Source organism: Corvus moneduloides, chromosome 1, assembly GCF_009650955.1.
Source record: "Corvus moneduloides isolate bCorMon1 chromosome 1, bCorMon1.pri, whole genome shotgun sequence".
NCBI classification, from domain to species: domain Eukaryota; kingdom Metazoa; phylum Chordata; class Aves; order Passeriformes; family Corvidae; genus Corvus; species Corvus moneduloides.
The window spans coordinates 5,043,492-5,056,847 of record NC_045476.1 but is presented as its reverse complement, the minus strand read 5'-3'; the positions used below and the strand labels follow the sequence as shown (position 1 = coordinate 5,056,847).

Genomic DNA, 13,356 nt, shown 5'->3' with positions numbered 1-13,356 from the left:
CATCCCACTGCCCAGGGCTGCTGACCCCTGAGTTCTCCTGAGAGCTCTGCAGACCCTCTTCAACAGTGTTTTTATCTAAACAGAAGCTGGTTCTGGAAGTAATCTTAGAATCCCTAAGGTTAGAAAAGACCCCCAAGGTCATCAAGTCCACCCTTTGACTGAGCATCACCACTAAGCCCGAGCACCAAGTGCCACATCCACTCATTTTTTGAACACTTCCAGGGCTGGGGACTCCACCACTTCCCTGGGGAGGCTGTTCCAATGTTTAACCATAATAAATCTAATTCAAACTATCCTGTATCGGAGCTCTTTAACTTTTAGCTTTCCTGTGCCTTTATTTGTCCTGAAAATAGCTTAGTTTTGACTATATTGGTCATATTTTAATAGTCATTAACATGGTAAATGACAGTAAAAATTCATTACCCTATTGCTCCTGCTATTCTTGGCCTGAAAATGCTAAATCTTTTCTGACTTCCAGTGAAAAGCAAAATATATTCCGTTTTCTTGTGCTAATAGGTAGCTACTTTGGAAAAATTATATTACTGTTGTTCTACCTCTCTGATAACAGATTACGTCTTGTAATAAAAGAAATTAAAGATACTTCTTACAAAACAGACAAAAACATGTTAAGCATCTGAAGTATTTATTGAAGAATCTAAACTGGTCATATTCCAAACTGCAAAAAAAAAAATCAGTAAAATATTAGTATGCATTGTTCATACTTTTTTTTTTCAGAATCAATGAAATAAATGCTTTTTCTAACTTTAATAAATGTCATCTCATAAGATTAACTTCATTTCAGATTACTAAGTAGTGCTTTCTAGGGATGAAGTATAATGATGGAATTTTAGGTACAATTATTCTTTTCTGGAAACAATACCTCTTGCATAATGTCCTTTGACTTTGGTAACTATGATTACAACAATTTTCATACACTGAATGATACAAAGAACAAATGATGTACAACTTTCAGGCACAGGCAACTGAGGATGATCTGCTCAATCTCTTTAGGTGTTTGTGTAAAGACACCCCAAAAATTCTTAGGCATAAAGAAATCCATTCGAAGACATTAGGAGGAGGATGGTCCCAAAACCATCAAAATGAGAGGCTGATTATACTGAAGTGCCTTGAGTGAGCTCTTTTACAGAACTGCAGTAATTACTTAATTTTGCTACAATAAAGCCTGTTTGGAAAAATTTGATCTCCCTAAAGAGATATACATTATTCTATATCCTTCTGTGTTTATAAATACGTGCTTACAACTGATCTTTTACAGATTTCTTCAGTAAAAACATGAACTAATATAAAAATGACAGCTGAAAGAATTAACTCACCAACTCCGGTAGCTGATGAAAAAAATTTCCATGGTTTGATTTTCCTCTAATATTTATGACATAGTTGTTCAAGTCTTAATTGCTTTAAGGAGCATTTGCAAATCCTAACAATTACAATACTTAAAGGCTGCCATAATTATTCTAAATTTAGGGTATTATGCTCTGGGATCAAAGTATTGTCTCCATCTGAAAATAAGTGACATTGGTTTAACTGGGGCAGCCTGGGGCAACCTTATGTGTCAAACATATTGCTGTCTGTCTCAGCAAAGCCATCATAAAATAAAGGGAGGGATATGGAAGAAGCAGGATGTAATTTATCCATCTTCCTACCATTATTTTCATTAAGCAGTGATGCAAGAAGACTTTGCTTGTCCTGTAGTTCTCATTCAAAAACAGCACTGTTATGTTTACAATGCTTTAAGGATAAATTTTCAAGAGAACGTTGTCTCAAATGTCTCCTGAAGGCCCTTTGAATAATAAGAGCTGACACTTCCTCTTGTTTTCTTCTAAGGGTAGAAGAGATTGGGCTATAACTACTTTTAGGTGGATTGGCAGCTACGAGCTTTTCTTCCATGTTTAATTCAAGATTATCCAGATCTCCAGATTCTCCCAAGACCCTTTTAGTGAGAGCCAGCAAGATATCCAAGCAGTGGATCTTATCTCCACTAACTATAGGGATGTCCATGGATATGAGTTGGATTTTATTGGGCTTTGGGATGCGCAAGGGGTCTGCCAGTGCATCTGCAAAGTCTGAAAGAGCAGAATAATCTATGAACTGCGTTGCCAGAGGATCAAACTTCGCCCATGTCTCATAAAACATATCAAAGTCATCCTCACAAAGAGGATCTGTGCTTTCCTCAGTGGCAACACTGAAGTTCTCTAAAATGACAGCTATGTACATATTTACAACAATGAGAAATGATATAATGACATAGCTTACAAAATATAAAATACCAAAGCCCCTATTTACACAATTACTTTTCTCTGTCCCTGTTAAATTTAATTTGGGAGCACACGCATCAGATTGTTTTAGCACAGGGGCCAGAAGACTATCCCAGCCAGCTGATGTTGTAATTTGGAAGAGGCAGAGAATGCTACCACAAAAGGTTTGGAAGTTGAAAATGTTATCAATCCCATCCTCCAAGCGGAGACAGGCAAAGTTTGCCATGCCCACGATGGCATATATGAACATAATCAGGAAGAGCAAAAGGCCAATGTTGACCAGTGCAGGAAGAGACATCAGCAGTGCAAAAAGAAGAGTTCGAATTCCTTTGGCTTGGCGAACTATTCTCAGGATTCGGCCAATTCGCGCCAAACGAAGAGTTCTCAAAACCGTAGGGGAGAAGAAAGTTCGAAAGACTTCAGAAACTCCAAGACCTTTGAAAGGAAAAAGAAAACAAAATGTTGTCAGGTCAAGTTAGTCAAATTAATGTCTGTTTTGTTATATTCTGTGCTTTAGGTGTTGGAAGTAACGCTGATCATATTACACTGCTCTCAATACAAACATCATCAATTCTGAAACTGCTTAGGAAAAAAGCTTAGGTAAAGAAAAAAAAATTGTAATATCTTTCAATATTAAAGAGTTATCAAGATTTTTGCATAGTTTGGAAGCTGCATTCTCCCAAGTTTCTCTAATTTGGGAGGTGAATTTATGCATTCATTGCTCAAGTACCTAAAAAATCCTTTAAAATCCATTCAGGTCCTGTGCTGGAAGCTCTGGGGCTGTCTCTGAGCCGCTGTCTGAGTGCTGCTTCTTCTGCAGGCCTAAGCCTAAATGTGAGACTTTGACTAATGCTTAGTACTCAAATGAGATCAGAGAAGAGCAAGAAGAATATAAAGGAAAATGGTCTCTCAGTGTTTATTCCCCATAACAGCTCATTGTATGACCCTACAGAGTAATGACACAGTAGCAATGAAAATGATTACAAACAGATGAGTTAAGAAGTCATCATTTTTCTGGGTTGTACAGGATGGCAAAAGGCTACCATGCTTAGGCAAGAAGCAGAGAACTCAGAGCAGTTTTTCTTTCCCATTCTTTATTATATGATATGACCTGAGCCTGAGTAGGAAGAACAGACAAAATAAACTGGATGAGAAACTAGAGCTATGTATGACTCTTTTCAGAGTAAATTATAAGCATCTAGTCTTATTTAAAGAGCCAAGAAAAGACAAGCCAGTTTTAATAATTTTTTTCAGTCACAAATAGTGACACGAATAGATTGGCATTGAGCAACCAAGTTTTCCTGAGCTTTCTAAATCTGCAATTGGGCTCTGCCTTCTTAAGAGGAAGTCCTGGAAAAATTAAATTAATCCCCATTTTTGATGCAAATGTATTTGTAACCTAAATTTTCTTTTACTGTGAAAACAACAGCTAACGTGACAACACGTAAATTGAAAGCATAAAAAGTTAGACAACAGTTTAAGTACAATAACTTAGAAAAGATGTTACTGAATTAAATTAATATTCTGTTAATTCCTCAATAAAAATCATACTTTAAAAAATTGGAAAACTCCGTTTACCTTTTAGTACTCTGCAAAAATATAAGGGAAAGCAAAAATACAGCCTTTTAGAAGGAATCACTCAGCAGATAGTTTGAAGAAGTAAAATGGATCTAGAATTTGTTTATCAAACATATGTAGGTGGTAACTTCATACTGGAATTTGGCTTAATATTGGTGTTGGAAAAAGGTCCGTGGACTCCGGCAGGGGGAGGAAGAAATTGCAGTCCAGCCAATATGGTTGATAAAAGCAAGCTCCCTTTATTAGCAATCTAGAGACACTTATATAATATCCCAGCTTGTTAACTCTTAAGTGGCTTAAAACTATCCAAGCACATTTCTGCTTCTACATAATTAGACTACATTGGCAAGCTTCTACAGTTATGTTATTATTAAAAGAACTCAGAGTTCACCCTCCCCTCTCTGGGTTTTATCTGCACAGCTGCAAATCTTCAAACTCCCTTCTTGTTCCCAGGCCTATTTCTCACACAGGGATTTTCTCATGGAGACAGTTTCTCACACTAACCTTTGCTTGCAGGCCTATTGCTTGTACAGTTCTTTTATTGATCCCATAATTCTATCAATGATCCATGTCCCTGATCCTCTAACCATTTCCCAACATATTGGTACAACACATTACCTGACCTAATGATTGATACTTACTCACTATTGAAAGGACCACAACACTGAAATCAAACACATTCCAGCCGCTTCCAAAGTAGTACTGCCTTAAGGCCAGTATTTTTATGACACATTCTGCAGTGAATACAGCCACAAAAAAATAGTTGATTTTATTAAGAACATCCTTGGTGCCCTTCTGGTTGTTTTCTGCCATCATAACGATCATATTTAGACAGATGAAAATCACAATGGTGATGTCAAAAGCTTTGTGAGATACAATGTCAAACAACAATCCTAGGAATGCATTCTGTGGAGAGAATGAGAACTGCTTAATGCCACTTCTGAGACCCAGCCTGAATTCAAATAATAATCAGTAATTTGTGCTTAGAAAAGGAATTCAAGATAACATAAATTTAACAATAAACTACTAGAAGCATTTTTAGGGGTTTTCTTTACACCCTCAAAGAAAAGTCACAGTACTTTCAGTATTTTCAGGCATTGTGCAAGCACATTGGCTTAGAAAAAAATATATAGCAGGAAAACATTCAGAGTACATTGTGATTGCTCTTTTAATAGAAATACTTATGGATGTAGATATTTTAAGATAAGCAATTCTAATTAAAATGTCATAAGCAGGAAAAACTCTTTGTAGTTACTATGCGAAGCCAAGCCTGGAATTAAATTTAAGAAAACCTAAGAAATAAAGCATAAGATTATTTAAAAGCAAATAGCAGCCGTGGGGCATGTACTACTCTGTATTCATTCTCACCTGCAATAATCCATCTAGTTGCACAAGCAACATCATGCAACTTAAATAACCCAGATCATGTTATGAATATCAAATACTTAATATGACCTGGTTTGAAAAGTTTGTACATTTGAGTAGCTGATAAATAGGTTGTAAATTTCCTTAATTAATACCCTCAAAGATGACTGTGTTAGATGGAATTTTTAAACAAAAGAGAGTAAAATCTAAATACTATATTGAATGAGGAAGATGAGGGGCTCTAATGCAAAATTTATTTCCCAATGCCTGCCTGCTGAGTTGAAATATCATCATCTTTTTATCCTCTGTCATGTTCTACTTAAGGTGGTCTCACCGATGGTCTTGGGATGGGTTTTTGGGGTTTCTTGGATCCAAGTTTTTTTAGGGCATTATAGTACTTTTTCTGTTCCTCAGTCAAAAATAAATCTTTTCCACCTAAGTAAAGAGAAAGAATAATGTTGTTCAGCTGAAATCAACTAAATAAATACGAGCAAATTTACGTAAAAAAGAGTAATTTACAGCTGTCACAAGCAGGACCTAAGAGAGCACAGAGACCAAATGTGTCTTCACCATTTCTCCCTTGATCTTTGATCTGATCTGGATTTGATCATGAAAGTCAAATCCAGGCAGTGATCCCAATTCAGTTCTGACAAGTGTGAGAGCCTTTCTGAAGTTTTGCAAATCTATTTCCTATTTTCAAAATTATATACGATTCATCAAGAAGTAAAATATTTTATAATTTTGGGAAAGGTAGAAGCAGAAGTCCATTGCTGGACTAGCAAGTAAATGGAGGAGGATGAATAAGCACTTTGGGACCATGTTCTACAGGGGGTTCCTGGCAATGAATTTCTTTTTACCATCCACACCACCTGTATTACTGAGCAATCAGTTGGAACCCAGTATTCAGAAGGCATTAATCATAAAAGCATTAAGTGATCAGCATTTTGTACAACAAAATTGCTACAACATTCAGCAGGGCATCCACCATGTGCGTCATTTCATCAAGACCTTTAAAAATTCCACTTAACTTCAATATATGGAATATCAGTGGAAATCCCAAAGAAGAAAAGAAATGAAAGAGAAAAATTAAAAAAAAAAAAGTCAGTTACAGCATGTACTAAGAAAAGAAAAAAGTGTTACATCCACATAAACTTCTAGCAAATGTTCAAGCTTATAAACTACTTAACCTTTTATCTGTTGGGATTATTGTAACTGGGACTTTGTTATAAAAGGAAATTCTTACAGTGAAGTTGGACTGCTTTTCCTCAATCCCTACACATCCTTTCTCTGTCCAAATGCAGAGAACAGAAGAATTTCTTGTGGGTTTTATTTCTATCTTTGCCAAAGGCAGTAATGCTTTGACATTTGGTGTATAAGTCAGCCTATGGAAATACTAAATGGCTCCTGTAGAGATTCTGTCTTCCAAAGGGGAACATTGAAATTGTAAACCTCCTGTTGGGGTCTGCTTTTTTGGTATTTTTTCAAGGAGCAAGATGCTTATTTGTTGTAAGACTTCCAAGTGGATTAATAGACACAATTTCCCTTGATACTCTGGATACTTTAAGCCCTTAAATGAGCCAGGACAGAACTCAATTGATAAATAAGCTTGGTACAAGGAAGGTTAAGTATTCCAGGGAGGCATGATTATTGCTTTTCTTTGCTGCATTTTCCATTCCAAAATTTTGCTTTCCATTTCTTACTGAATAACAAGAACAGGGAATATAACAACTATGAGGAGAAAAGTGGAAGCAGTCAGTGCTTCTTGGGCTTTAAGCAGCCTTTAAATTTCTACACAACCTCCTCCTGAGGTCATGGCTTGGATCCCAATGCAGAATTTTTTCAAAACCCCAGTAAATTGATCTGTAGGTTTATTTTATAGATTAAGAACTTTTTAAAATGTAGCTAGTTTTAGAAGAAGTTCTGATTGACAAGACCTTTTCAAGGTTCTTTACCAGGAAAGCAGAGGTTAGTCCTTCCATGAGTGTCTCTTGATTACCCCGCTCACATTTGTGAGGTGTTTAGTCGCAGCAAAAGGGTTATTCTGTTTCCCAAAGCAAATCTTCAAAGCTGAAGAAAAGAATTCCACTCTCCTGTAGCAAAGTCTAGGTAACTTTTTTGACTTCTCATTTCTAAAGCTACTCTCTCCTTCCTCCTCATTCTCTACTTAGAACAAATTAAGGACTTAGCAGGAAAACAGAATTTACAGGTAAAAGCCTTGAGGAAAAGGGGATTCCTGTTTTCAAAACTTGGTTTGAAATGTTATTATTTTAAATTTATCTAGCTAAATAGTTATTTCAAAATGTTAGACATCTAGATGTTAAACCAGCATTCGCTTAATCAAAGTGGGATTACAAGAGACTCTGAGTTAGCTCATGTAGTACTTATCTTTTTCCTTTGATGGTTAAAATTGCTGATAACCACTCCAATGAAAAGGTTCAGCATGAAGAAAGATCCAAAAATAATGAAAACCACAAAGAACACATACATGGATAAGCGTTCTTCAAACAATGGCTGTTGATCAATCTGTTAAAAAACAAATGAGACCAGAAAAATAATGTTGGTAAAAATGAGATAATCACAGCTTTATAATTTCCAATTTATTATAGGTCTTTTTATTGTAATGAGAGATAAATTACTTCCACACATTTAATCTTTTATCTAGATGTACAAGTAGAACTGTATTGTTCTATCTTGTTACGGTTTGTAAAGATAATATATAAACAAAGACAAATCCTGCTCTAGCAAATTTTTTAGTAATAAATAAACAGTTCCAATCAGAAGGGACCCTGTGAATTCCATGATTAGAAAAACAGCTCAGACTGTACCTAATGGTGAACTTCCATCCTTTGGAATGCTATCCCAGGCAAGAAGCAGTTTAAACCAGCCATACAAGGAACAATATTGTTAGTTAGCAGCTATTTAACTACAGTCAAGAGTACAGCGATGGAATGAGTGAGAAAAAATGCAAAGTCAACTAAACATAGAAGAGTTAAAACACATTGTACTAGTATGAGAGTGAGAAACAGCACGTGCAAATGGGGAAGAAATGGTGAGGATGTCAAATGTAGGCAAGAAAACCTTCTGAAATAACTGCTAAAGCTGCAAGCTGTTTCAATTCTACTGCATATGTTTTAAAAGGAAGAAAATTTGCTTCATAGGCACAGTCATATTCTGTTTCCACATCAGACCTATGCAAAATTTTATATTATCTTGCCCTCTTTTTGTTTGGTGTCACTCTACTGTGATCAGTTTCTTTTATCTAAGTTTCAGATACTTGGTACTCCAAGGATTATTGTTTCACCGTGTAGTTTGATGCACTCATCCACTTGTATTTTTGACCTGATGTTGCAAACAAAGCTGAAAAATTAATTGTACAGATAGAAAAGGGAAGAAGGAAAGGGAAAATAACTAAAATTTCATTTTTGTGACATACCTCACGTGAATCTACTGCTGCATACATAATATCCATCCAACCTTTAAAAGTTGCCTGGAAAAAAAATGCAGTTTATAATCACTAAGAAAAAAAAATAGCCGTTGCTGATATAAATGTGTTAATAGTTGTGGAAAAAATGAGCAATGTGCTATAAAAAATATGCATCAATTCTAAACATATTCTTGGAAGTATGATTCACTGGAGTTTAATAAAGAGAAAAAAAAAAATCCTGAAAAGAAAACAAAAAAAGGTGATTCATGTCAAATGTGTCTTAAAGCTTACTCTTGTTAAATTGAAATTTTTGTAAAAAAAACCAAGGAACACTAAAAAGTTTCAGCTTAATTAGCAAATATAACCTAAAACCATAAAAACAATTTCTAAGAGAACAGCAGATGGTTCCATTCTGAAATTTTTATTCAACATAGAACGAACACTTTGGAGGATCCAGAGCAAAGACCTTCATCTAGAAAAGATACAGGGATAACAGAGACTTTTAAAAAATGCCTTTCTCTCCTTTGTTGTGGTATTAGGAAGCTTAGTGAATTAGCATCCCAACACTTCAGGATGCTTACAACAAAAGAAAACATAGAATTCTAAATAAATTGGTCCATGAGTTTTCTTTCTTATCTACTCTGAACCAGAGAGAACAAGAACGACTCCGAATACAGTAACACGCAGACTATTTCAGGCTTAGTTTCTTAATCAAAATTAAAACAAAATTGTAATTTAAAACAAAGTTGAAAAGCTGTGAAGCAGAGTTCTCGATTTTAACACAAGGCTGCATATGTCCCAGAGTTCTTTAGGAGGAACTGAGCAGCTCGTAGATAAGGAAAATATTCATGGAAGCTAAAAAATCCCACATTTCCGTGAGATAAACAGAAGCATAGCAGTGTCCCTTGGTTGGGCTGCTCAACCCATTCCTTGGAGAAAACAAAAACAAGCATGTTTTTGTAGAACTTACCACTTGGAGAAGAGCCAAGTATCCCATGCCAACATTGTCAAAATTTACAACATTATTTGTCCATGTCCCATTGTAGGAAATACAATCAGTTTTGTTATTAATGAGAGTAATATTTCCTTTTTTGAGTATGCATTTCCAAAATCTGTTTCCGAGCCATTTTACTCCTAGAACGTTAAAGAGGAGCCAAAAAACAACACAGACGAGCAGAACGTTGAAGATTGAGGGGATGGCTCCGAAGAGGGCATTCACAACAACCTGAATGAAATGAATGAAGGTAATTAATTATTTGCATTCAATAGATCACTTTCCCCAGAAAGCCACTGATTTTTTCTGCTTCTGTATCTATTGAGAATTTTCATCCATATAATGACTAATAGATGACAAATGTACAACCAGCCCTTGGCCCAAACTCATGCTTGTCTTAACAGGTAATTTTTTTGTATTTGCCTTGCCTTTTTTGAGGAAGTAAAACAGAGGGCAACCAGAATTCTCCTTGAGTGAAAGAAATACATAAGATTATGAGTCTGTAGTAGCTAAGGGACCTAAGAATCAGATACAGCAGAATGGGTTGCATGATCTGCATTTACAACAATGTCATAAATAACCCACTCCTTTATTTTGGATGGGTTTTGTATGAGGACAACAATCCTTTCTTTACCCTTCTCTTCTCCAGACAACAAGCTCTCTCAGTTTCTCCTCTTCAGTCCCCTGGTCATCTTGGTGGCCCTTTGCCAGACACTCTCCACTTTGTTAATATCTGCCTTACCCTGGAGACCCCCAACATAAATACAACACTCTACATTCAGTCTCACAGGTGGCAAAAACATCAGCAAGAGAATTGCCTTAACGTGCCCAAGATGTGGCAGATCTTTGTTGTTCTGGTGACAAATGTTTAACCTGCCGTCCACCCCCGGGTCTTCTCTGCAAAGCTGCTCACTGAGAGTCCCACAGTCACCTGTGGTCATTCTGGCTCAGGCGGAAGATTTTGCTTTTGCTGAACTTCCTGAGGTTTCTGCAGACCATATCTCCAGTCTGTCCAGCTTTCATTGCTGAGCAGCCTTGCTCCCAGTCTATTAATTATCTGCTCAGCCCCAACTTCACATCATCTGGGAACTTGCTGGGGCCAATTTCTACCACATTCTCCCGGCTGTTAATTAAGCCATTAAGTAACATTTGTCCCAGAAATTACCTCTGAGCCACCAATAGGCAGCGGCCAGTTGAACTTCATCCTGATGGTCTCTGCACACTGGACCTGGCACTTCAGCAAATTCCTCCCTAGCTCCTAGTTCACCTATCCAAACCAGAAATAACCAGTATCTGAGACCACAGATGGCTCTTCCCTCCCTCATCCATCATCTCATAATAAAAAATAATCAGGTTTGAAAGGTAAAAAATGCTCTTCCTAACTTCACTCTGGCTGTTTCTAACTGAGTCCTTCTTTCTAACTGAGTCCGGCTTTCAGGAGGTTTTTCCTCTATGTCCCTCCCAGTGCCTGAAGTCGGTGTCTCCTCACATTCTGTGATGTAACACAGATCAGATGATTTGCATTATACTATTTTTTAATTCTCCCCACTGACTTTAAAGATTATAGACAGTTCACTCAGAGCAGTTTTTAAAATGGAGTTAAAAGAAGCTCCTCTGCTATTAGTAGTTTTAAAGGTTTATTATCTTTCAGATCCACCTTGGAGAACCCCAAATGTGGCACATGAGCCTGTCTAGCAATGTGTCAGGTGAGTTGACATAAGCATAGCAGTCTGAATAACGGGAATTACAAGAAGATGTTTCATAAGTGAATAATTTCCACTGAAGCCATGATTTAATTAATCCATTTTCCCAGTTTCCAATTTCTTGCCTCAGAAAATGAAAAAAAATTAAGGACAACGTGGTCATTACATTTGTCATGAAGACTGATAAGCTACAACTTTCACAGTATAGCTTTCTCTCCTATATTACAGTTTGTTTTCTGTAATAATCTGTATATAGATTCTTATCTATTCACAAGTAATTAAAAATAGTTCCTATTATTTCAAGCACATTTATTTATTTATTCAGAAGAATTTTCCAAATACACTGGATGAAATTTTTCCATGTCTAAAATAAAACAAGAACAGGTTTCAGAAAGCTACAAGTCTAATGGAATTCTTGTTTGGTTTGTTCTGCCCTTTACACTGAAATCAGGAATATGGAAAAATGTTCCATTATTCACATCATTATATGTACTAATGTTCTGGTAGAACATAATCATTTTATTTCTTTAATTTATTCGTATTGATAAATTTCTGTGAAATTCTTAGGTGTTATTTCAAAATAACAACCATAAGATGTAAGTCGGTAATTCTGAAGCATCTTAATGCCATCAAGTCCCAAAACAGACACTCAAGTTTTAATTTTCACAGAAATTTCAAAAGCAGCTATTATAAAATATTCACCCAGACTCCCAACATCTTTACCTTTATCCCTTCAAATCTTGACAGAGCTCGGAGAGGCCTCAGTGCTCTAAAAGTCCTGAGAGATTTCAGGGTGGTCCCAGAGGAACAAGATGATGAGTCTTCAGAAACAGAATTTCGTCCCCAGGAAACAAAGGACAGCTGTGTTCATTGAATTGGAACTGGGATCATTAAATGGCATACAAAATTTTGTTTTATTTATATTAGTAGACAATCCTAAGATTACAGTATCTTTCACCACTAAGTCAAATTAGGAAAATACACATTCAAAATTATCACAATATAATTTTACTTCATTCTTTTCTAATATATATTAAAAAAATGTAATTAATTCTGATTTTTTTAAACAGTTCATATAAATTTTTTTAATACTAGTATTACAATCAAATTGGTAACTGTGATACTTTCATACATTACCAGACCAGAACAGTTTTTCCAAATAAAATATTCCCATTTTCTACATAGTTATTCTCAACAGTGCATACAGTAATTTGTTATCATAACTTAGGATGGTGATGTGGAAACAAAAAAATATTTGTAAAAAGACTTCTGGTTCATTTTAAGTTTTTTTAAGAGAGAAAATTAAATGAAAACATTAAGAAGTTGTTTCAATAATAAAGACTTTTTTTTTCACTGTTCATGATTTGTCTCGTCCCCTATTTAAATTTGTCATCTCATTGTTCAGCCATTGGATATTTCCATGCTTATCCTCTGTTTTGGACTGTTATTTATATTAGAAAACTGTAACTGCTGAAGTCATGCTGTATGTTCTTTACAAATAGTCATAATATTAGATGTCTGTGTTGAAATTTCCTAATACTTTCAATTCTTTCAATACAACTTTCAATTCTGACTACCCTGAGGCTATCAAAAGCCACTCTGATCCTACAAGTCACCTGTTTAGATTTCCTTATTTAAAAATATTGAACTTCAGAACTGTCCCAGTGTGATGTTAACCAGCAAAAATGTTTCATTTTTATACAGCAAGATTATAATATTTAACATTTTCTACATTCAGAGTAAATGTATATGTATTGAACACTGCACTTATCTCTTGGTGATTCCAGCATTTCTCTTTAGGGCTGTACAAAGTATTTCCCTGACTTTAACTCACTGGTAAATGATTTTTCCAACCATACTTTTCAACTGTCTTTATCATCTAAATTTCTTCTCCTTCAAGGAAGCAACTCTTTCTTTTTTCTGTTTCTAAATACCAAAATCACAGAATCATATAATGGTTTGGGTTGGAAGGGGCCTTTCAGATCATCTAGGCCAGAACAGTCAGTAGCTTTGCAT

General features: G+C 35.7%; 1 protein-coding gene across 1 annotated transcript in view; it reads right to left on the bottom strand.

Annotated features, from left to right (window-relative positions):
- Positions 1-626: 626 nt before the first annotated feature.
- Positions 627-13,356, bottom strand: part of LOC116439189 (sodium channel protein type 5 subunit alpha-like) — a 35,515-nt gene continuing 22,785 nt past the window's right edge. The window contains 7 exon segments of the mRNA XM_032098394.1: positions 627-2,711; positions 4,496-4,760; positions 5,554-5,654; positions 7,601-7,742; positions 8,653-8,706; positions 9,614-9,868; positions 12,064-12,201. Of these exon segments, the coding sequence (XP_031954285.1) occupies positions 1,567-2,711; positions 4,496-4,760; positions 5,554-5,654; positions 7,601-7,742; positions 8,653-8,706; positions 9,614-9,868; positions 12,064-12,201 (2,100 nt within the window). The 3' untranslated portion in view covers positions 627-1,566.